The sequence below is a fragment of the Hypanus sabinus genome, chromosome 3, assembly GCF_030144855.1.
Source record: "Hypanus sabinus isolate sHypSab1 chromosome 3, sHypSab1.hap1, whole genome shotgun sequence".
NCBI classification, from domain to species: Eukaryota; Metazoa; Chordata; class Chondrichthyes; order Myliobatiformes; family Dasyatidae; genus Hypanus; species Hypanus sabinus.
In genome coordinates this window covers 176,699,574-176,724,419 of record NC_082708.1, presented here as the reverse complement: position 1 = coordinate 176,724,419, position 24,846 = coordinate 176,699,574, and the positions used below count along the sequence as shown (strand labels likewise).

The following is a 24,846-nucleotide window of genomic DNA, read 5'->3' as shown; positions in this document are numbered from 1 at the left end:
TCCCCAGGACTTTGGGGTGGTATGTAAAGTAGCCCCATTAACTTGGTTGTATATTTCTTATTTGTTGGTTGCACCCATAATGCCTCATTAGACAAGTTCTCCAATCTGTCCTGACTGAGCACCGCCATGACATTTTCCCTGACTAGTAATGCCATCCTTCCTCCTTTGATCCCTCCCTCTCTGTCACATCTAAAATAACGGAACCCCGGAATATTAAGCTGCCAGTCCTGGTCCTCCTGCGATCAAGTCTCACTAATGGCTACAATGTCATAATTCCAGGAGTTGATTCATGCCTGAGCTCATCTGCCTTTCCTACGATACTTCATGCATTCAAATGTACGCAGTTCAGGACACTAGTCACACCACACTCAACCTATTGATTCCTAACTTTGTCTGAGGTCTTACCCTCTGCCTCCACAAACTCACTACTAAATGTTCTGGCACTCTGGCTCCCAACACCCTGCAACTCTTGTTTAAACCCAATGGAAACCTTCCTGAGTCAATGGATACTGTTCCTACTGCCAAATAAAGAGCCGTTCCTTTTACATATAATGCATTGGGATGTATCTGGTCTCACTACTTGAGGAAAGATATATTGACTTCGGAGGTTTGTTGGGTTTATTCCAGAGATTAGGGTGTTAGCCGATGAGCAGAGATGGAAACACAAGAGTAATACTCATTAAATGCCAGAGGAACTCGGCAGATCAGGCAGCATCTATGGAAGGAAATAAACAGTTGATGTTTCAGGCTGAGCCCAGCTTGCCTCAGGTTAAGGGGTCTCGGCCTGAAACGTTGGCTGTTCTGATTAGATGCGGAAAGATTGAGTCACCTGGCACTATTCTCACTGGAATTCAGAAGAAGAGAGAGGATCTTATAGAAGCACATAAAATTATGAAATGGACAGTTAAGGCTGAGGCAGGAAAGTTGTTTCTCCTGGTAAGTGAGATTAGAACTAAAGGGCATAGCTTCAAAATTCAGAGGAATAGAATGGAAATGAGGAGAAACTGCTTTTCCCAGAAGGCAGTGGATCTGGAATTCTCTGCCCAAGGAAGTAGTAGAAGTTACCTCATTAAATACATTTAAGATACAGTTGGAGAGACTTCTGCATAGCAGAGAAATTATAGGTTATGGGGAAACAGTAGGTAGATGAAGCTGATTCCAAGGCCAGATCAGCTATGACCTTATTGGATGGTGGTGCAGGCTTGATGGGCCAGATTGCCATCTATTTCTTATACACTGGCCACTTTATTAGGTACACCTGTACACCTGCTCGTTAACACAAATATCTATTCAACCAATCATGAGCAGCAACTCAATGCATATAAGTGTGCCGACAAGGTAAAGTTGTTCTTTAGACCAGCCATCAGAAGGGGGAAGAAATGCGATTTAATTGGTTTTAACCATGGAATGATTGTTGGTAGCAGATGGGGTTTGTTTAAGGATCTCAGAAACTGCAGATGTTCTGGGATTTTCACACACTACTGTCTCCAGCATTTACAGAGAGCGGTGTAAGAAACACTCAGCGAGCAGCAGTTCCATGTGAAAAAAATGCTTTGGTAAGGACAGCGGTCAGAACAGAATGAGCAGACAGGAAGATACAGTGATTCCAATAACCACACATTAGAACAGTGATGTGCAGAACAGCACAACAATTCAAACCTTGAAGTGGACGAGCTACAGCAGTACACCATGAACATCAGATTTGAGTGTACTGTATATTACATTGACTGTTCTATTTATTATAATTATAAATGACTATGATCGCACATTGCACACTTAGATGAAGATGTAATGTAAAGATTTTTACTCCTCATGTATGCAAAGGAGGTAAGAAATAAAGTCAATTCAGGATCAGGTTAAATATCACTGGCATATGTCGTGAAATTTGTTAACTTTGTGGAAACAGTACAATGCAATACATAATATAGGGAAAAACTATATACATATATCAAATGCTTAAAATAAATACATAGTGCAAAAACATAAAGAAAAAAAGTAGTGAGGTTGTGTTCATGGCTTCAATGTCCATTCAGAAATCAGATGGCAGAGGGAAAGAAGCTGTCCTTGAGTCACTGATGTAAAGTGGCTACAGAGTTTACTTAAGACAAAGAGATTTTTCTGCATAGCAGGGGCGTTGGGGGTTATGGGGAAAAGGCAGGAAGATATAAGATGATCTGATCCAAGACCAGTTCAGCAAAACGGTCTCCCAGCTGGTGTGGTATACTGCATCCAGTGCTCCTGGTGTGGTCTTTTATATATTGGTGCGATCTGACGCAGACTGAGAGACCGTTTTGTTGAACACCAACGCTCGGTCCCCCAGAGAAAGCAGGATCTCCCAGTGGCCACACATTTTAATTCCAAGTCCCATTCCCATTCTGATATGTCTATCCATGGCCTCCTCTACTGTCAAGATGAAGCCACACTCAGGTTGGAGGAACAACACCTTATATACCGGCTGGTAGCCTCCAACTTGATGGCATGAACATTGACTTCTCTAACTTCCGTTAATGCCCCTCCTCCCCTTCTTACCCCATCCCTGATATACTTAGTTGTTTTTTTCTCTCTCTCTGCCCATCACTCTGCCTGTTCTCCATCTCCCTCTGGTGCTTCCCCCCCCCCCTTTCTTTTTCCCCAGACCTCCTGTCCCATGATCCTTTCCCTTCTCCAGCTCTGTATCACTTTCACCAATCACCTTTCCAGCTCTTAGCTTCATCCCACCCCCTCCGGTCTTCTCCTAACATTTCACATTTCCCCCTCCCCCAACTACTTTCAAATCTCTTACTATCTTTCTCTACAGTTAGTCCTGATGAAGGCTCTCGGCCCGAATCGTCAACAGCGCTTCTCCCTATAGATGCTGCCTGGCCTGCTGTGTTCCACCAGCATTTTGTGTGTGTTGCTTGAATTTCCAGCATCTGCAGATTTCCTCGTGTTCTGCCGTTTCAAACCCAGTTTCTCTCTCACAAATCATCTTCCCAGCTCTACTTCACCGTCCCCCTCACGGTTTTACCTATCACCTTGTGGTTCTCCCTCCCCTCCCTTCACCTTCTAACTCTGACTCCTCATATTTTTTTCCTCCAGTCCTGATGAAGGGTCTCGGCCTGAAACGCCTTCTCCATAGACGCTGCCCGGCCTGTTGAGCCTCTCCAGCACTTTGCGCGTGTTGCACCTTCTCTGTTTTCAGGGATAAGGGCCACAGGAGAGAGAATAATGGGGACGAGCGAATGGCCATGGGAATCACGGAGCGAGCGATCCCCGCGGGAAGCGAAGGATGGGATGCGGAGAGCGGTGGGTAGGTGAAGTTGTGTTTGATCCTGGGGTCCCATTGAAGAAGGCGGAAGTTGCGGAGAATGAAGTGTTGGGTGCGGAGGCTCGTGGTGAGAACAAGAGGCACTCTATCCGTGTTAAGACGGGAAACGGAGGAGATGCGGGTGAGGGCTGCCACGATGGTGGAGAAAGAGGAAATCCATTCTTTGGAGGTGGTCATCTCCTGGAAAGAAAATCCTTATCCTGGCTGCTGATGCGTGGGAAACGAGAGGACTGAGAAAAGAGAAAGCATTTTTTCAGGAGACAGGATGGGGAAAGGAGGTCACGTTGGCCCGGGGGATCGGGAGAATTATAAAAGATATCGGTAGATATGTACTTTAGGAAAGTCAAGGTGCAGCGGTAATAATGCATATGGCCCATGCTGCAGCGCAGGCTACACAAGATGCGTTACAGAGTAGTTCTACTTGTTCCAGATACCAAATTCGTAACTTGAAAACAACATCGAGAACTGCTTACCCATCAGGGCCACGGTTAACAGTTTTGCGCAGTTTCCCACTGAGATGCACGTTAACAATACGAGCCAAATTTGCTTTGCCATTTCGCACCGCACCAAACGGATCTCCCGCTGGCGGCTAACCCGCGTTCAAGAAACTGTGAGCGGACTGTTCACGGCGATTTCTGAGAACTGCGATCGTGGGACAAAACAACACCCTTTCCAGAGCCGCCGGCTGCCGATTGGAGACCCGAGGCCACACCCATCCCCACTGACTTTCAAATTGCCCGGAACTGTTGTCCACAACCAATTCCTGCAGTCCCGGAGCCAATTCCTAAACCACCATGGAGGAGATCAGATCCTAGAAACCACGGGTCTCACCTGCCAAGCAGAGTGATTCCCTTTTGTCAGAAAAATACGTTATCGCTCAGGAGTAGGTAAAACTCCACAGCGATCGAATCTTGAGGGCTGGAAGGGACAATTTAAAAAAGTATCATTGTGGTGAACTATGTGCCTGTCTGGACACGCCCCTCTGCTGACTGCTCCTGTGGCTCCTCCCACAGGCCCCTGTATAAAGGAGATCTGAGGCCTGACGCTCAGGACATAATATGATGGACACTCACTCCTGGTTCCTTCTTCCAGTCAATAAAAGCCGATATCTCGCCTTACGTCTCAGTGTGAGTTATTGATGGTGCATCAATCATGCTGCGTCGTCTGTATGTAGTAGTTCTATTATGCAGTTTACTGTGTATAGAAACACGCAAATATAGAATTTCTAGCATCTGCAGATTTTCTCGATACTGTGTATTGAGGTAAGATGAAATTGAGTTGGATTTACAGCTAAGCAGGGAGGAATCGTGTGTATTTAATATTCCAGTTATATTTGAGTAATCTTTTTGTGTGTGTGTGTGTGTGTGTGGATTGATTGATTAAACATTCTAGTTTATTTAAATGATTCGTTTCTGGTTATATGTTAAAAGAGTGAATCGCTACGTCATGACGCTACCAGGTGATGTGCGCACGCCAAGTTTAAAGTCAAAATAAAGTCCACAGTTTATCTTGCAACTTACGTTTTTCCTTGAATTTGTTTTGTTTAGAAGCTACAGAATGTAACATTCAGCTCTGCAGCGGGTTGGGCAGAGCTTCGTCTTCTCAGCTTGGGCACCAGCATCCTCACGGGAAGGTTTGCTCGTTTAAAAGTGTCAAGGAGACTAACGAGGTAACACGAGTGAATCTGCAGATGCTGGAAATAAATAAAAACACAAAATGCCGGCAGAACTCAGCAGGCCAGGCAGCGTCTATGGGAGGAGGTAGTGACGACGTTCCAGGCCGAAAACCTTCATCAGGAGTTTCTGATCCTGATGATCCCTCAGGAGATCCTGATGAACGGTTTCGGCCGGAAACATCGTCACTACCACCTCCCATAGATGCTGCTGAGTTCTGCCAGCATTTTGTGTTTTTATTAACGAGGCATATTTTTTTTACTCAGAGAGTTGCATTGCCTAGAATGTGCTGCCTGGGACGGTGGGGGAAGAAGTTAAATAGGAAAGGATAAGAGGTATTTAGACCAGACAGGTGGGATTCATTTAAATTGTCATCATTGGTGCAGCAACTACTCTGCCCGTGACCATAAAAAAAATGCAGAAATGCAGAGACTTATGAACACAGCTCAGCACGTCATGGAAATAAGTCTCCCCCACCCCCCCAGGCACTGTCTGCACTTCCCATTACCGTAGTAAAGCAGCCAGCCTAATCAAAGATGCAATCTACCCTAGAGAGTTTCTCTACCCACCCCATCCCCTTTCCAACAGAAAGTACAAAAGCCTACAAGCACATACGGTCAAGCTCAAGGAAGTTTTCTGCCCCTCAGTTAAAGACAACTGAATGGCTTTGACCTCACAATCTGCCTCGTTATGATATTGCATCTATATATTTACCTGAACTGCACTTTGTTCGTAATTTATTCTGTACTTGTGATTGTTTTACTTGTACTATGCCAATGCAGCCATGTACTTTATGAACACTATGCAGGACAAGCTTTTATTTCTGCTTCGGTACACGTGACGTTAATAAGCCAATTTTATGTCCAATTTCAATTCCAACTGCTCTGCCCACAACCATAAGCAAGTGCAGAGTTGTGGACATTGCTCAGCACCTCACGGAAAACAACTTCCTCTCCATGGACTTCTGTCCATATTTCCTGCTGCTGTGGGAAAGCAGCCTGCTCACACCCAGCTTCTTCCCCTCAGCCATCCAATTTCGAAATGGCCATTGACCTTATGAACACTACCTCACTTTTTTATTATTTCTGTTTTTGCACTATTTTTTAGTTTAATGATTTGGGTTTCAGTAGGTTTCAATGGGTATGTTTATTGTCAGAAAAATGTATACAATATACATCCTGAAATTCTTTTTCTTTGCAATCATCCACGAAAACAGAGTATACATATACTTACTGTAATTCATATATTTATTTTTTCATTTATCATGTATTGTACTGCTGCCATTAAATTGGCAAATTTCACAACATATGCTGGTGTTATTAAACCCGATTCTGATTCATCCCTCTCCCTTAGGGCAAAGTATAGAAAAGTCTGAAAGCACATATCACCAGGCTCAAGGACAGCATTTATCCCACTGTTAGAGACTCCCTAGTATGGTAAACCGGAGTATTGACCTCATAATCTGCCTCATATCTTGTGCTTTATATCCACCTGCTCTGCACTTTCTCTGTAGCTGGTACACCTTATTCTGCACTATTGTTGTTTTACCTTGTACTACTTCCGTGTGTCATGTACTGTATGAACGGTTATGCAGGGGAAGCGATTCAGACTACCACCTGACAATCGTGAACTAATTCCATTTCCAATTCTAACTGCTCTGCCTGTCACAATAAACTGCAGAGAGTTGTGGACATAGTTCAGCATGTCATGGAAACCAGGCTTCCATCTGTGAATCAAGCTGTGCCTTCTGAGAAGTATAGATGGTAAAGTAGCCAGCATAATCAAAGATTTCAACCATCCAGGACATTCTCTCTTCTCTACCCCCCCATCAGACACAAGTTTTTAAAAAAAAGTCTAAAAGGATGTGTCACCGGACTCAAGGATGGCTTCTACCCGGTTTCATCTATCACCTTTCACCTATCACCTTGTACTTCTTCCTCCCCTCCCCCCACCTTCTTAATCTGACCTCATCTTTCCTTCCAGTTCTGATGAAGGGTCTTGGCCCAAAGCATTAACTGTTTATTCTTTTTCCAAGAATGCTGCCTGAGCTGCTGCGTTCCTCCAGCTGATTGGTCAAAATGATAGCAAAGTGGGATGGAGACAGTTCATTGTGGACTTTACACGCCAGTTTTAAAATGCGAGCGGGGCTTATCTGCAGAGCGGAGGATCATGGAGCGATTTGCAGACGGTTCCTAATGGACTCTACCCACTGGTTTTAAAAAGCGAGCAGGGCTTGTCGGGATTTGGGTTAATAGTAAAAGCAAGGACCGATAAAAAGAAGTGAGATGTAAGTGAAGCTGCTATTGCTGGAGCGAGTCAGGGTTAGAGTCAGAGGCTTTGGTTCAACAGACTTTGGCAAGAACAGCCGGAGGGTAAGGGTGCTGAGTCAGTTGGAATCATCTAGTTGACTAGAATTTAAATTTATCAAGTTAGAGCCAAAGGTATAACAAGTTAAAGGTTAAGAGCACCAAATTTCTTGGTGTTCACCTGGTGGAGAATCTCACCTGGTCCCTCAACACCAGCTCCATAGCAAAGAAAGCCCAGCAGCGTCTCTACTTTCTGCAAAGGCTGAGGAAAGTCCATCTCACCTATCACATACCATCTTGTACTCCTTCTTCCAGAACTTTCTTATTGTGGCTTCTTTCCTCGTCCTCTCCAGTCCTGATGAAGTATCTCGGTGCAAAACGTCGACTGCTTATTCCACTCCATAGATGTGGACTGACCTGCTGAGTTCCTCCAGCATTTCGTGTAAGTTGCTCTGGATTTCCTGCATCTGCAGAATTTGTTGTGCTTATGGAGTCTGCCATAGACCTGTTTCAAAGTTCAAATTGCAAAGTAAATTATTATCAAAATACATGTCACCATGTAGTACCCTGCGATTCATTTTCTTGCAGGCATTGACAATTGAACAATTGAGTCAGTGGAAAACTACACACAGGGAGCCTCACCACCCAGGTTAGGCTGTCTTTTTGCTGTTGCCGTCAGGAAGAAGGTATAGGAGCCTCAGGACAAACACCACCAAGAATAGGAACAGTTATTAACCCTTCAAGCATCAGGTTACCGAACCAAAGGGGATAACTTCACTCAATTTTACTTGCCTCATTATTGAAATATTTGCATAATCTATGGACTCTCTTCCAAGGATTTTTGATCTGATGTTCTCAATATTTTTTGCATATTTATTATTGCTTTTATTTATTTTCTTTTGTATTTGAACAGTGTGTTGCCTTTTGCACATTAATTGAACGCCCAAGTGGGTACAATCTATCATTGATTCTATTGTAATTATTCAATATGCAAAAAAGACAGTATGTGCAAATATGAACAAAATATAAGCAACAAAACAAATAGATAGCTAAATAAATAATACTGAGAACATCAGTTGTCGAGTCTTTGTTTCAGCAGTAGGCAAATTGGAAGGCAAAAGGATTTGCCTTATTCTCTTTACAATCATAGGAGACGAGGAATAGAAGCCTAAAGACCTGAACACAATGATTCAGAAAGAGCTCCATCCCTTCTGCCATTAGATTTATGAATAGTCCATGAACACTATGTCTTTATTTTGCTCTCTACTTCTGGATTCCTTTTTGTGATTTATTTATTTTTGTATTTATGGTAATTTTATGTTTTAGCACTGAACTGCTGCTGTAAAACACACTAGGCTTGTCAGTATTAATAAATCTGATTCTGACTTTTTTTCTGGAGAAAAGAGCCCAAGCCCTTACATTTTTCATAGCAGTCATTAGTTTCCAGTTATGGCATCATTCTTGTAAATATATCTACACCCTCTCTTTTAGCTCGACATTCTTTAAGTGATGCACACAGCACTACACAGCTGAATCACCACTGAGAGGCGTTTCAGGGGTCTTGACCTGCTACCATCAGGGAGGTGGTTTAGGAGCCTCAAGACCCACAGTCAACAGCTTCTTCCCCACACATTCAGATTTCTGAATGGACACTTGTGCCCAATTACATTACCTCACCTTTTTTTTTTGCTTTTTGCACTATTCATTCAATTTATAGAATGAATATATGTATATAGATAGAGATAGATAGCTGGGGTAAACAGAAGAGATTCTGCAGATGCTGGAAATCACAAAATACTGAAGGAACTTAGCAGGTCAGGCAGCACCTATGGAAATGAATAAATAGTCGGTGTTTTGGGCCAAGACCCTTCATTAGTCCACGGCTCCTCCAGCATTTTGTGAATATAGTTAGGGTGTCTAAGTCCTTTACACAGTACCATATTTGTTAACATGGAGCAGAGAGCAAGTTTGTAAATCTGGCGTGAGCAAATGGTGCTAGGAATGGTGAAAGTGAGGGTGGCGGAGGGGTGAGGGGCAGGTGGCAGAGAAGGATTGCCAGTGGCAGGCGGTGGTGTGGGTACACCAGACACGTCCATTTGATTCCATACAATTGGGTTATTGATCAACAATAAAGACCCAAATCAGAATCAGGTTTATCATCACTCACATATGTTATGAATTTTTTGTGGCAGCAGTATAATGCAATACATAAAACTTCTGTTGTGCTGTACAAAAGGCTTAGGCTCCCCTAGCTATATATACAATATGTGCCTAAAATGTTTGCACAGATCTGTATTTACACTTCTTATTGCATTACGTATTGCAAGGTATTCCTACGGCAAAACAAGACATTGTATGACATTACCGGTGACGTTAAACCTGATTCTGATTCTGCTATGAACAAAATTGAAAGTATGGCAATGAACAGGAACATAATGCTAGCACATCCTTAATCTAATTTATCTAAGCATAAAAGGATTTTAAAAAACACCCTTAGTAGCATGTGTAACAAAATTACATTATACTCTGGAGGCATCAAAATTGGTGCTTTGATTAAACACAACATGCTTATTTGTTAAGTCACCGATGAAACTGATGAACCTCCAAGAATGATATTTAATGTAAAATGCTCTTTGAAAATCGGTCAATCTGCTTTGCTGTAGAGATTTATAAATTTAATGTAATTGCCAAAATTGTAGAGGCTTTGTGAGAGAGAATAACATTTCATAAGAAGTATTATTGGAAGTGTATTCTGTGAAATAGCAGAGAAAACATACTCAGTAACAACTTTCAAAGGAGACAAAGTCACTGAGTCATCAAGCACTACAGCACAGAAACAGGCCCGTCGGACTATCGAGTTCATGCTGACTCATTATTCTGCCTAGTCCCATTGATCCACAACTGGAAGCTGCCCTCCATACACTTCCCATCCATATATTAGTCCCAATATCACTTAAACATTGGAATTGAACCTACCTCCACCATTCCCACTGGCAGCTCGTTTGACACCCACACCATCCTCTAAATGAAGACAATCCCCCTCTGGGCACTATCTTTACAAGATGGGTGACCCCAGCCATTATCAATGCACTTCAGAGAATGCCTGGTATCAGTGGTCACATAACCAGGACTTGTGGTGTGCACCAGCTGCTCATACGGCCATCCACCAACTGCTCCCATGATTTCATGTGACCCTGATCAGGGGAGGGGGCTAAGCAGGTGCTACACCTTGCCCAAGGGTGACCTGCTGACTAGTGGAGAGAAGGATTGCTGACACCCATACACCTCCTGTTGTAGAGTCATATCTCCAGCCTGCCACCCAATCAAGGTAGTCAGAATAACATAAATTTGAATTACAGAATATATTGTGGTAGTAGTAGTAGTGTGACTGCTCAAGTTGAGTATGATGTTCTCCTAAGGGGTTATTACCTGAATGGAGAATGCCTGTGCATAATTTTTTTAAAATGTGGGGAGCCTAATGCACAGGCAGCCACCAAAACATACTTGAAAAGTCGGGGTTGGGGTCCAGTGGCATAGAATGCAAGATGAGTGAGGACCCTTCATTGCTGCAGCCTTCTTCCTTCTTCACTACCATTATCACTAACACTATCATTGTGATGTATCAGCCCCACTACTGAGGTCTTCACTGAATTGAACTTCCTCCATGACCTCACCAGGAGCTATGCTCCAGATGGCATCACTCTAGGGATTTCAATTTCTCACAAGCCCCTCCACCACAACAAGGCGACAATCCTCAGAAGATTTTTATTGTGTGAGAGGTCCATTCAATTGTTTTGTAACAATGGGATAGAAACTGCCCTACAGCCAGGGGACATGTGTTCTCAGGACTTAGCACTTCCTGCCCACGAGAGTGGAAATTGTAGACAGAGTTTATTACAGGGGAGGCTGATTTTCATGACGGACAGGGCCGCATTCACAACTCCCTACAATTTGCTGCAGATGTCTTGTTCAGTGATAAGATGAGACAAAAGCTCATTTGGCATTTTCTGAATGGCACTCATGAAATACGGGCGGCGGGGTGGATCTATGTCTCTACCAATGGAGGTCCAAGGTGCTCCTTCCCTCCACCAGTCTGCAAGTCATCCTTGGGCAAGGTGTTGTACCTGCTTAGCGCCCACCTCAGGGTCATGTGAAGCCACAGGACCAGGTGGTGGATGGTCATATGAGCAGCTGGTGCATATCACAAATCCTGGTTATGTGACCACTGATGCTAGGTAGGCAATCTCTGAAAAGTATTGATAATGGCTGCGGTCACCCATCTTGTAAAGACACTGCCCAGAAGAAGGCAATGGCAAACTGCGGCTGTAGAGAAACTTACCAAGTGACCATGATTGCCCATGTCATACAACGTGGCACATGATGATGACTAATAAAATTCAGGCCTGTCCTGCAGATGGAGGATTGTATTTCTGTATGTGTGAAGGGGCGAATGGTGGGAGAGAGGAAAGGGGCTTGTTTTGTTTTATTGTTGTGGTTGTGTTGTTTTGTTGTTGCCTGTGTTGAACATAGTAGACATGCTATGTTGGTACCAGAATGTTCCAGTTCGGGTTCAAGTTTATTGTCATTCAACATGGGTACCACCAAATGAAACAACGTTCCTCCAGACCAAGGTACAGAACACAGTATTTGTACCAACAACCAATGCAACCCAAGGCTGTGTTGGGGTCAGCCTGCAGGTCACCACACATTCTGGACTATATTTTATTATTTGTTAATTTATTTGTGGTCATATTACTTCATGTGTTGTGTATGACTTACCTTCTCTGGACTGAACTAGTCTAGCCATTCTCCTCTAGCCTCTCTCGTTAACAAGATGTTTTTTTCTGACAGAACGGCTGCTCTCTGGAAGCTTTCTCTGTAAACTCTAGAGACTGCTGTGCACGAAAATCCCAGGAGATCAGCAGTTTGTGAGATACTCAAACCATCCCTTCTGGTACCAAATGTCACTCCACAGTCAAAATCATTTAGATTAACTTTGTTCCCTGTTCTGACGTTTGGTCTGAACAGCAACTGAACCTCTTGACCATGTCTGCATACTTTAACGCATTGAGTTAGAAACATAGAAAATAGGTGCAGGTGTAGACCATTCGGCCCTTCGAGCCTGCATCGCCATTCAGTATGATCATGGCTGATCATCCAACTCAGAACCCTATACCTGCTTTCTCTCTATACCCCCTGATCCCTTTAGCCACACGGGCCATATCTAATTTCCTCTTAAATATAGCCAATGAACTGGCCTCAACTGTTTCCTGTGGCAGAGAATTCCACAGATTCACCACTCTCTGTGTGAAGAAGTTTTTCCTCATCTTGGTCCTAAAAGGCTTCCCCTTTATCCTTAAACTGTGACCCCTTGTTCTGGACTTCCCCAACATCGGAAACAATCTTCCTGCATCTAGCCTGTCTAATCCCTTTACAATTTTATATGTTTCAATAAGATCCCCTCTCAATCTTCTAAATTCTAGTGAGTATAAGCCTAGTCAATCCAGTCTTTCTTCATATGAAAGTCCTGCCACCCCAGGAATCAATCTGGTGAACCTTCTCTGTACTCCCTCTATGGCAAGAATGTCTTTCCCCAGATTAGGGGACCAAAACTGCACACAATACTCTAGGTGCGGTCTCACCAAGGCCTTGTACAACTGCAGTAGAACCTCCCTGCTCCTGTACTCAAATCCTTTTGCTATGAATGCCAAATTACTGCCAGGCGATTGGCTGATTAGACATTTGCAATAATGAGTAGGTGTACAGGTGTACCTAATAAAGTGCCCTCTGGATGTATATGTGCACTTGTTGTGAAATTTGTTGCAGTTCAGTGAAACACAACAATATGCTATAAATAATAAGAAATACATAACTCCTGCACCAAATAAGGTGACCTTTGTCGGTGATAATAAATCTGATTTGGATTTTGGATGTAGGTGACAAGATAATGATGACATTAGTGGCAACAGTAATGGAGCAAGCAAAAGGTGAATGAGTTCAAAAGGAAACAGCTAGAGGATTCAAGTATTCAAAGTACACTTATTATCAAAGTATGTGTACAAATTACAACTCTGAGATTCCTCGTGCCCGCAGACAGCCACAAAATAAAGAAACATGGAACCCGTTAAAGTAAACATGAAGCATCTAATGCATGAAGAACAAATTTTGCAAATGGCAAAAAGAAAGCGACAACATACAAAATATCCAACGTCAAACCAATAGTATTCATTTTAGCTCAGCTCAGCATCCCACTGCAGGCTGAAGCACCCCAGGCCACACCGATTACCCTGAGTGAGCAGCTGAAAAACAGAAGAAGAAAGGGCAACCAGAATCGAGGCACCCATGCAACATGAACCCCCAAAGTCCCCCAAAATGAGTCTAAAGTCTCTTCAACAACCCTCACAACATGGACCCAAGACCTCTGCACTTTCCTCTTACAGTAGCTAGTGAGCGGCAGAGGAAGAGCAGTCAAACATCAGAATCAGAATCTGCTTTATTACTGGAATTTGTAAACTTAGCAGCAGCAGTTCAATACTATACATAATATAGAATATGCCCTGGAGGTCCTTAATAATGGACGCTGCCTTTCTGAGACACTGCTCCTTGAAGATGTCCTGGGTACTTTGTAGGCTAGTACCCAAGTTGAAACTACCTAAATTTATGACCCTCTGCAGCTTCTTTCAGTCCTGTGCAGTAGCACCCCACCACCCCATACCAGACAGTGCCGCAGCCTGTTTGACTGCTCTCCATAGTATATCTATAGAAATTTTTGAATGCTTTTGTTGACATATCATATCTCTTCAACCTCCTAATGAAGTATAGACACTGTCTTTCCTTCTTTGTAGCTGCGTTGAAAGGTTGGGACAAGATTAGGTCCTCAGAGTTCTTGACACCCACGAATTTCAAACTGCTCACTCTCTCCACTTCTGATCCCCCATAAGGATTGGTATGTGTTCCTTCGTCTTACCTTTCCTGAAGCCCACAATCAGCTCGTTCGGCTTTCCGGCGTTGAGTGCAAGGTTGTTGCTGCAACACCGCTCCACTAGTTGGCATATCTCACTGCTGTACACCCTCTCATCTCCATCTGAGATTCTACCAACAACAGTTGGATCATCAGCAAATTTATAGATGGTATTTGAGCTATGCCTAGCCACACAGTCATGTGTATAGAGAGAGTAGAGCAGCAAGCTAAGCACAGACCCCTGAGGTGCACCGGTATTCATTGTCAGCGAGGACATATTATCACCAATCCACATAGATTGTGGTCTTCCAGTTAGGAAGCTGAGGATCCAATTGCAGAGGGAGGTACAGAGGCCCAGGTTCTGTAACTTCACAATCATATTGTGGGAATGGTGGTATTAAATGCTGAGTTATAGTCGATGGATAGCATCCTGACAAGGGTGTTTGTATTATCCAGGTACTCTAAGGGCACTTCAAGAATGAGTATATAGAAAGTATATATACTTACAGTAATTCACAGTTTTTTTTCTCTATTATGTATTGCATTGCACTTCTGCCACCAAGACAAGAAATTTCATGACATAAACCAGTGAGATTAAAGCTGATTTTGATTCTGACATTTTGGGTGAAGATCTGATGCAAGATTTCGATCTGAGCTATCGACCGTCACTTTGCCTTCCCAGATGCTTTATGACCCACTCGGTTCCTATGCAGTTTGCTTTTCAGTCCCAGATTCCAGTCTCTGCAATCTCTTGCGGCTCCCAGGCCTGCTAGCTTTAGGAGAGAATGTGTCCTTCTGATTTTTGAGGAGGGCTGTGAGGAGGGCTACTGTGCTAACTTGCCTTTTGACCTTTACTAGGTCTTCTTGACTATGAGCCTGCAGAGGAAGACACATACACAGAGATCAGAAATCCCAGCATGCAAATATGCACAGGTTTCAATTCTAGTAGTAAGACTTGAAGATACCTTTTTAAGAAATAGCTTAACTTATCACATGTACATCGAAACACACAGTGAAGTGAATGGTGTGCGCCAAATCAAATCAGCGTGTATTGTGCTGGGCAAGTGTCACCATGATTTTGACATCATCATAGCATGCCCTCCATTTACTAGCCAGAATCATACATCTTTGGAGGAAATCAGAGCACCCAAAGGGAATCCACACAGTCACGGGGAGAATGTACAACTCACAGACAGCTGTGAGAATGGAACCATGATCTTACAGGAGGTGCTGTAAAGCTAAGCACGACACTACCATGCCGCCCTATATCATGGAGTAACAAAAGTATACAAAACGAGCTAGCTCTGTCTGCTTATTGTTAGATAGTGTTCCCTTCAAAAGTAAGTGTGAATGTGCTTAAATCTGGCAGGAAGTAATAGAAGCCAAAAAATACGTGCAAGAGTAGTAATGGGAGTGTCCCGAAACAACAATGAAATTGACACCAGTCAACTGCCTGGACAACTAAACCAGAAAATGCTTCATGAAACAGGATGAGAAAGAGTAGCTATTGGCAAAATAATGTCTGTTAGAGTAGAAAGAGAGAGCTGTGGGTACAGAATAAAGAGGTAGCTCATCAAGGCTAGTCATACAGCATGGAGTCAGACCCTTCAGGCCATCTACTCCATGCCAGCCCAGATTCCCATTGAAGCAAGACCCATTTATACACTTTTGGCCCACATTGCTGTAAACATTTTCTATTCATCCATGTATTAAATGCAGTTAGTGAAGCAGAATTGTGTTGATTTCGGACATACGTCATGATATTTATTGTCTTGTGGCAGCAGTATAGTGCAAAACATCAAGAGTTATTATAGGTTACCATAATACATTTAAAATAAATAAACAAACAATAAATAAAAATGTAATTAAATAGATAGATAAAGCAATAGTGCAATAAGAGAGCAAACTAGTGTCCTTGGGTCCATGGGCTATTCAGAAATCTGATGGTATATACGAAGAAACTGTTCCTAAAACATTAGTATGGACATTCAGACTCCTGTACCTCATCACTGATGGTAGTAATAAGAGGAGGGCATGTCCTAGGTGGGAAGGGCCTTCATGATGGATGCCACCTTCTTCAAAAATCACCTTTTGAAGATGTCCTCGATGGTATGGCGTGGAAGGTTATGACGACATGAAAGAAATCTGGAGGTCAAACTTGACCAGACGGCTCAAAAAGAGGATCTTCATAGCAGTCATAGAGTCCATTCTCACGTACGGATGCGAGATGTGGACACTCACCAAGACCATGCGAAAGTCACTAGATGGTTGCTATACACAAATGTTCTGGATGGCTCTTGACGTGAGTTGGCAACAGCACATGACGAACATCAAGCTCTATGACGACCGACTGATGCTCACTACTAAAATCGAGGTGAGAAGACTGCAACTAGCGGGGCACTGTCTATGCCACCCCGAGCTACCTGCCAGCCTAGTCATCACATGGGAGCCCAAGCATGGGAGGATGAACCCTGGGCACCCTCCCAAGACTGTGATCACCATGCTCCCAGAAGATAGTGGCGGGGCTAATGTAGATGAACTGAACACACTGATGAGGGAGAGGGAGGAGTGGAGAGTCCATCATCGTGCCTGACACCGGCTCCCTAGGTCTGAGCTGATGTAGCAGTAGTAGTAGTCATTGGTAGGGAGGCTAGTGCCCGTGATAGAGCTGGCTGAGTCTCAGCATCCTTTTTCAATCCTGTTCATTGGGATATTCTTAGCAGGTGGTGATACAACTAGTCAGAATTGTTTAATGCTTAATGTCATTACCAGTGCCTAAATGTAAAGGAGAATGAAATAATCATTCTTTCATATCCAAAAAGCACAAAAAGATAATGCGTAAGTGACAAGATAGCTTATATACATAGATTCATTGTGTGTCCATGGTGTGAAGGTAGGCACAGGAATGTCTGTACATAAGATAACTGACAGGAAAGTAGTGTTGGAGGGTGTGGAAGGGTGAGTTAGTGGGTGGATGTGTATATCAGCCTTATTGCTTGGGCCTGTTTTTGAGTCTGGTCATCCTAGCATGGATGCTGTGTACAGTGGTGCTAGAAAGTTTGTGAACCCTGTAGAATTGACCTAAAATGTGATCAGATATTCATCTAAGTCCCAAAATTAGATAAAGAGAACTTAATTCAATAAATAACACAAAAATATTATACTTGTTCATTTATTTATTGAGAGAAATAATCCAATCCAATAATCCAATATCACGTGTATTTGTTGGAAGAGGTATGTGAACCTCTACAAAAGCTATTTGAAGGCAGGTGTTCCAATCAATGAGACGAGATTGGAGATGTGGGTTGTAGAGGTGCCCTACCCTATAAAAGAGACAAAAAAAATTTCAGGATGTATATTGGAAACATTTCTCTGACATTAAAAGTACCTTTTGAAACCTATTGAAGTCAGCTTACTGACAGAGCCTGCTATTCTCAAGAACGATCTGTTGATGTGCACCATGCCTCGATCAAACCAACTTTCAGACGACCTTAGAAGAAGAATTATAGAGATGCATGAAGCCGGAAAAGGCTACAGAAACATTTCTAAAGACCTGAGCATTCATCAGTCCATAGTAAGAGAAATTGTCTCCAAATGGAGGAAGCTACTCTCCCTAGGAATGGGCATCCTACAAAGATCACACCAAGAGCTCAATGTGCAATGCTGAAGGATGTGAGAAAGAAACCAGGGGTAACAGCAAAAGGCCTGCAGAAATTTCTAGAACTTGCTGAAGTCTCTGTTCATGTGTCCACTATAGGAAAAACACTGAACAAGAATGGTGTTCACGGGAAGGACACCACGGAGGAAACCACTGCTTTGCAAAAAAAACATTGCTGCACATCTCAAGCTTAGATAATCTTAAGTTAGATATGGCCCTTGTTGCTAAAGGGATCAGGGGAATGGAGAGAAAGCAGGTACAAGGTTTTGAGTTGGATGATCAGCCATGATCATACTGAATGGCGGCCAGGCTCGAAGGGCCAAATGGCCTACTCCTGCACCTATTTTCTATGTTTGTTATGTTTCTATGTTTCCGAAAGACCATCTGGATGTTCTCCAATGTTTCTGGGACAACGTTAGGTGGTCAGATGAGACAAAAGTTGAACTTTTGGCACAAATGCACATTGCTATGTTTGGAGGAAACAGGGCATTGCACACCATCACCAAAACCTTATCCCAACTGTGAAGCCCGGTGAAGTCAGCTTGGAATTGTTGAAGGAACATTGAATTCAAAATTGTATCAAGATGTTTTACAGAGAATGTCAGGGTTCAGTCCATCACCTGAAGTTTAATAGAAGTTGGATAATGCAACAAGACAATGATCTAAAAGATAAGATTAAATCAACATCAAAATGATTTAAAAAGAAGAGAATTGGTGTTTTGGAATGACCGAATCAAAGTTCTGCTCTTAATCCCATAGGAATGTTGGGAAAGGACCTGAAGTACGTAGTTCATGCAGGAAGCCCACCAACATCCCAGAGTTGAAGCAGTTTTGTAAGGAGGCTAAGCCTAAAGTTCCTCCAAGCCAACATGCAGGACTGATCAGAAATGTTCGGTTAAAGTTATTGTTGTACAAGGGGGGCCACAACAGTTACTGAAAGCAAAGGTTCACATACTTTTTCCAACAAATACATGTAATATTGGACAATTTTTCTCAACAAGTATAATGTTTTTTTGTGTTTATTTAATTGGGCTCTCTTTATCCAGTTTTAGGACATACGTGAAGATCGGATCATATTTTGGGTCATATTTTATGCAGAAATAGAGAAAGTTCTACAGGGTTCACAAACTTTCTACAAACCACTGTAGCCTCCTCCCTGATGGAAGTGGAACAAACAATCCATAAGCAGGGTAGGTGAGATCCTACATGACGTTACCTTTCTGTATACATGTCTTTGATAGTGGGTAGGCTGGTGCCCATTATGTGTTGGGTAGTTTTGACCACCCGTTGTAGACCCTTCCTGTCCTCTGCAGTGCAGTTCTTGTACCATGAAGTGATGCAGCAACTTGGGATGCCCTCTTCTGCACATCTGTAGAATGACATGAGTATACAGCAGACATGCAAAGACAAGTTGTCTTCAGCCTCCTCAGAAAATAGGTCTTTCCTAATTGTGTAGGATGTTTTCAGTGTCCAACTACAACAAGAATGTCCTGACCTCACTGGGGTATGAGGCTCACTGGCTATCCTCACCTCGTTTTGCTCACCCGTCAAAATGGCGTACAGAGGTGCAGCCTCTTTCATCTTTGAACAGCTACTTGGAGCCACAGGTGAGAACTGAGTGTCTGATGGGGACCAAAGGTGAGTGGCTGCTCTGGAATGGATACACAAGCCTCTTTACCAGAGGTGCTAGATACCACGTACACCCTAGAAGAGGTATATATCCTTACAGACAAAAAGACCTGTGTACATGTGTGGATGTGATATCATGTACTGAGATATCATGTGATGTGATAGAACAGGACCACCACAGGGATATGTGCTTAGCCCCCTGCTCTACTCGATTTACACCTGTGACTGTGTGTCTAAGTACAACTCCATCACCATAGACAAGTTTGCTAATGACTCCACTATTGTGGAGCATATCAAAGGCGGTAATGAATCAGCATACAAGAGGAGATTGAAAATTTGGCTGAGCGGTGTAATAACAACAACCTCTCACTCAATGTCAGTAAGACCAAGGAACTGAATGTAGACTTCAGGAGAGAGAAACCAGAGGTCCATGAGCCAGTAATCATTGGAGGATCAGAGGTGGAGATGGTCAGTAACGTTAACTTCCTGGGTGTCACGATCTCAGAGGACCTGTCCTGGACCCATCATATAAATATTATTGTGAAGATAACATGACGGCGCCTCTACTTCCTCAGGAGTCTGGGGAGGTTCAGCACGTCATCAAAAACCTTGGCAAACTTCTATAGACGTGTGGTGGAAAGTGTGCTGACTGGCTGCATTAAGGCCTGGAACACCAATGCCTTTGAGTGGAAAATCCTACAAAAGGTAGTCAATTTAACTCATCACAGGTAAAGCCCTTCCAAACGTTGAGCACGCCTATATGAAATGTTGCTGTAGGAAAGCAGCATCCATTTTCAAAGATCCCCACCACCCAGGCCATACTCTTTTCTCACTGCTACCATCAGGTAGAAGGTACAAGAGACTCGGGACTTGCACCACCAAGTTCAAAAACAGTTACTATCCGTCAACTATCAGGCTCTTGAACAAACAGGGATAGCTACACACATTTAAGGACTCTGTTATATTGTTATTTCATGCTTAGTATTTATTGCTATTTATTTGCAGATTGTTTACAGTTAATAGTTCCTAATGTTTACAGTTCACAGTTTTGCTCTTTGTACTTCGTACTATTTTAAAGTATTAATCAACTGTGATTAACAGGGGACTGTGGCCAATCACTGTGAGATACCTGATCTCCTGGAGACGAACATCCAGCTGTCCCAGTGTACACCCTGCATCAAAGGCAGGCAATACAATTAGCTCTGCTTCTCTTTCTGCCCTTTGACCTGCTACAAATTTTCATCAGTCTTACCACAGCATGATTGAAGTCTCTCTGCCTTAGCTTTCCGCCATTCACTTGGGACAACAAATCAGAGCCAAAGCAGCCCTTTCTTCTCCTGGCCATTGTTCGTCATTACAAAGCACAAAAGAAAATGATAGCTGAGTCAATCTAATAATACTATTCCTCTGAGCAATGGGAGAAAAAAAAATCTCTATTTTTGGGTACAAAAACCATCTCAGTCCTTTTAAACTGAAGTCAAACTTTTCTGGCCAGTATCACTTTAGGAACAAAAAGTGAACAAAAGTTACTGATTTAAGTTCAAATTCAAGTTCAAGTTTGTCATGTATGCAGCTAAAAGAGACATTGTTCCTCCAGGGCCAAGCTACAACATACAAAACATGTATCGCACACAACATAACCTTTGTTTTACCTGTTTCAATCTTTCCTGAAGCATGCATAGATTGAAGTTGGTGAAGGTTTATGATTTAAGTTGTAAACTGTGTAGAAAGATTTCTGTGGCATGAAATACCACTATTAAAAGTCAAAGTAAATTTATTATCAAAGTACCGTACATATATGTTACCATATACTAACATGAGTTTCACTTTCTTGCAGGAAAGTAAAGAAATACAATAAAATGGAGGCAAAATGGTACATTAACTTGGAACATAGAACATGACAGCCCAGTACAATCTCTTAAGCCCACGGAGTTTCGTCAACCTTCTAACCTGCTCAAAGATCAATCTAACAATCTATACTTTATTAACCATATCACAATCACACCACGGAAACAGGCCATCTCGGCCCTCCTAGTCGGTGCTGAACTCTTAATCTCACCTAGTCCCACCTACCCGCACTCAGCCCATAACCCGCCACTCCTTTCCTGTCCATATACCTATCCAATTTTACCTTAAATGCCACAACTGAACTGGCCTCTACTACTTCTACAGGAAGCTCATTCCACACAGCTATCACTCTCTGAGTAAAGAAATACCCCCTCATGTTTCCCTTAAACTTCTGCCCCCTAACTCTCAAATCATGTCCTCTCGTTTGAATCTCCCCTACTCTCAATGGAAACAGCCTATTCACATCAACTCTATCTATCCCTCTCAAAATTTAAAATACCTCGATCAAATCCCCCCTCAACCTTCTACGCTCCAATGAATGGAGACCTAACTTGTTCAACCTTTCTCTGTAACTTAAGTGCTGAAACCCAGGTAACATCCTAGTAAATCATCTCTGCACTCTCTCTAATTTATTGATATCGGTGACCAGAACTGCACACAATATTCCAAATTTGGCCTTACCAATGCCTTGTACAATTTTAACATTACATCCCAACTTCTGTACTCAATGCTTTAATTTATAAAGGCCAGCGTTCCAAAAGCCTTCTTCACCACCCTATCTACATGAGACTCCACCTTTAGGGATCTATGCACTGTTATTCTTAGATCTCTCTGTTCCTCTGCATTCCTCAATACCCTACCATTTACCCTGTATGTTCTATTTGGATTATTTCTGCCAAAATGTAGAAACTCACACTTCTCAGCATTAAACTCCATCTGCCAACGTTCAGCCCATTCTTCTAACCGGCATAAATCTCCCTGCAAGCTTTGAAAACCCACCTCATTATCCACAACACCTCCTACCTTAGTATCATCGGCATACTTACTAATCCAATTTACCACCCCATCATCCAGATCATTTATGTATATTACAAACAACACTGGGCCCAAAACAGATCCCTGAGGCACCCCGCTAGTCACCGGCCTCCATCCCGATAAACAATTATCCACCACTACTCTCTGGCATCTCCCATCTAGCCACTGTTGAATCCATTTTATTACTCCAGCATTAATACCTAACCACTGAACCTTCTTAACTAACCTTCCATGTGGAACTTTGTCAAAGGCTTTGCTGAAGTCCATATAGACTACATCCACTGCCTTACCCTCGTCAACATTCCTCGTAACTTCTTCAAAAAATTCAATAAGGTTTGTCAAACATGACTTTTCACGCACAAATCCATGCTGGCAACTCCTAATCAGATCCTGTCTATCCAGATAATTATTAATACTATCTCTAAGAATACTTTCCATTAATTTACCCACCACTGATGTCAAACTGACAGGTCAAACTAATGTCAAACTAATTGCTAGGCTTACTTCTAGAAACCTTTTTAAACAATGGAACCACATGAGCAATACCAATCCTCCGGCACAATCCCCGTTTATAATGACATCTGAAAGATCTCCGTCAGAGCTCCTGCTATCTCTACACAAACTTCCCTCAAGGTCCTGGGGAATATCCTGTCAGGACCCGGAGATTTATCCACTTTTAAATTCCTTAAAAGCGCCAGTACTTCCACCTCTTTAATTGTCATAGGTTCCATAACTTCCTTACTTATTTCCCACACCTTACACAATTCAATATCCTTCTCCTTAGTGAATACCGAAGAGAAGAAATCGTTCAAAATCTCTCCCATCTCCCTCAGCTCCACACATAGCTGACCACTCTGATTCTCTAAGGGGCCAATTTTATCCTTCACTATCGTCTTGCTTTTAATATAACTGTAGAAACCTTTCGGATTTACTTTCACCTTATTTGCCAAACCAACTTCGTATCTTCTTTTAGCTTTTCTAATCTCTTTCTTAAGATTATTAGGAGTTTGGAGAGATACGGTGTGTCACCAAAAGTACTCAAAAACTTCTGTAGATGTACCATGGAGAGCATTCTGACAGGCTTTCCACCCGCCCCCCCCCCCAACCTTCTTTATAGGACCCCTGCCCCCCCCTTCTTTAGTCCTGACAAAGGGTCTCGACCCGAAACGTTGACTGCTCCTTTCAACGGATGCTGCCCGACCTGCTGAGTTCATCCAGCTTGTCTGTATATCTTGCATCACTGTCTGGTGTCAATGGGGGTGGGGGGGGGGGAATGTGGTACTGCACAAGACCGGAAGAAGCTGCAGAGAGTCGTAAATTTAGTCAGCTTTGTCTAAGCACCCAGGACATCTTCAAGGAGCAGTATCTCAGAAAAGCGGTGTCCATTATTAAGAACCTCCAGCACCCAGGGCATGTCCTTTTCTCACTGTTACCATCAGGTAGGAGATACAGAAGCCTGAAAGCACGCACTCAGCAATTCACGAACAGTTTCTTCCCCTCTGCCATCTGATTCCTAAATGGACATTGATCCCATGAACACTACTTCACTTTTTTAATATATGTTTGTATATTATTTCTCTTTTTGCACAATTTTTAATCTATTCAATGTACATATACTGTAGTTGACTGATATATTTCCCTCTATACTAAGTTTTGTATTAAACTGCTGCTGCTAAGTTAACAAATTTCACAACACATGCTGGTGATAATAAACCTGATTCTGATTCTAAAGACTGACAAACAACAAAAGACAAACTGTGCAAACAAAAAATAAATAATACTGAGAACATGAGGTGTAGAGTCCATGAAAGTGATTTGTAGGAAGTGAAGCTTGTTCAGAGTTGTGGTGAATGTTATCTACCCTGGCCAGGCGTATCAGATTAATACTTTCATGGAGGCGAATTGGAAAATAAGTCTCTCTTCCTCCACTAACAAAACATAATTGCATGATGTGAAATTTTCTCAAAAAACTTTTAAAAATTGCATTGGACTTCATACATTAAAACAAAATGGGAGAAGGAAGGAGGGATAATTATATCTGAGGAAGAATGGACAATAATATGGAGGTATCAATGGAAGTGTACCAGTTCACAGAAATGGAGGGAGTTTGGATTGAAAAACTTGATAAGATATTTTATTACACCCTCTCAGAAATCCCATTATGATAGTAACCTCCCTGTTTGCTGGAGAAATTGTGGAAATCAAAATGCAAATCATTATCATATTTTTTGGGACTGCTCTGTTATCAAAAACTATTGGAGGGGCATACACAATGACATCTTTAAATGTGAAATACCCTTAGAAAGTAAGACCATATATTTTGGGTATATACCTCAAGAATGGTTGAAAAGAGATAAATGTTTAATGAATATACTGTTGGTGGCTGGTCAAAAGACTCTTACTGGGAAATGATTATCACAGGAGAGCTC

The 24,846-nt window shown here is 42.5% G+C and overlaps 1 protein-coding gene and 1 long non-coding RNA gene across 4 annotated transcripts in view; one reads left to right on the top strand and one right to left on the bottom strand.

Moving 5' to 3' along the window:
* Nucleotides 1-4,011, bottom strand: part of LOC132391921 (UDP-glucuronosyltransferase 3A1-like) — a 57,608-nt gene extending 53,597 nt beyond the window's left edge. The window contains exon 1 of one of the 2 annotated variants that reach the window (XM_059965698.1): nt 3,781-4,011. In XM_059965698.1, coding sequence (XP_059821681.1) covers nt 3,781-3,862 — 82 coding nt within the window. In that variant the 5' untranslated portion in view covers nt 3,863-4,011. The remainder of the gene's footprint in view (nt 1-3,780) is intronic. The other variant, XM_059965699.1, reaches the window with a different exon arrangement.
* Nucleotides 4,012-4,179: 168 nt separating this feature from the next.
* Nucleotides 4,180-19,752, top strand: LOC132391922 (uncharacterized). 2 transcript variants are annotated; one of them, XR_009511388.1, is made up of 4 exons: nt 4,180-4,434; nt 4,855-4,976; nt 7,602-7,728; nt 18,952-19,752. It is a non-coding gene; the product is annotated as an uncharacterized LOC132391922 (long non-coding RNA). The 2 variants fall into 2 exon arrangements; XR_009511387.1 differs by lacking the exon at nt 18,952-19,752 and adding an exon at nt 7,875-8,538.
* The last annotated feature ends 5,094 nt before the right edge of the window (nt 19,753-24,846 follow it).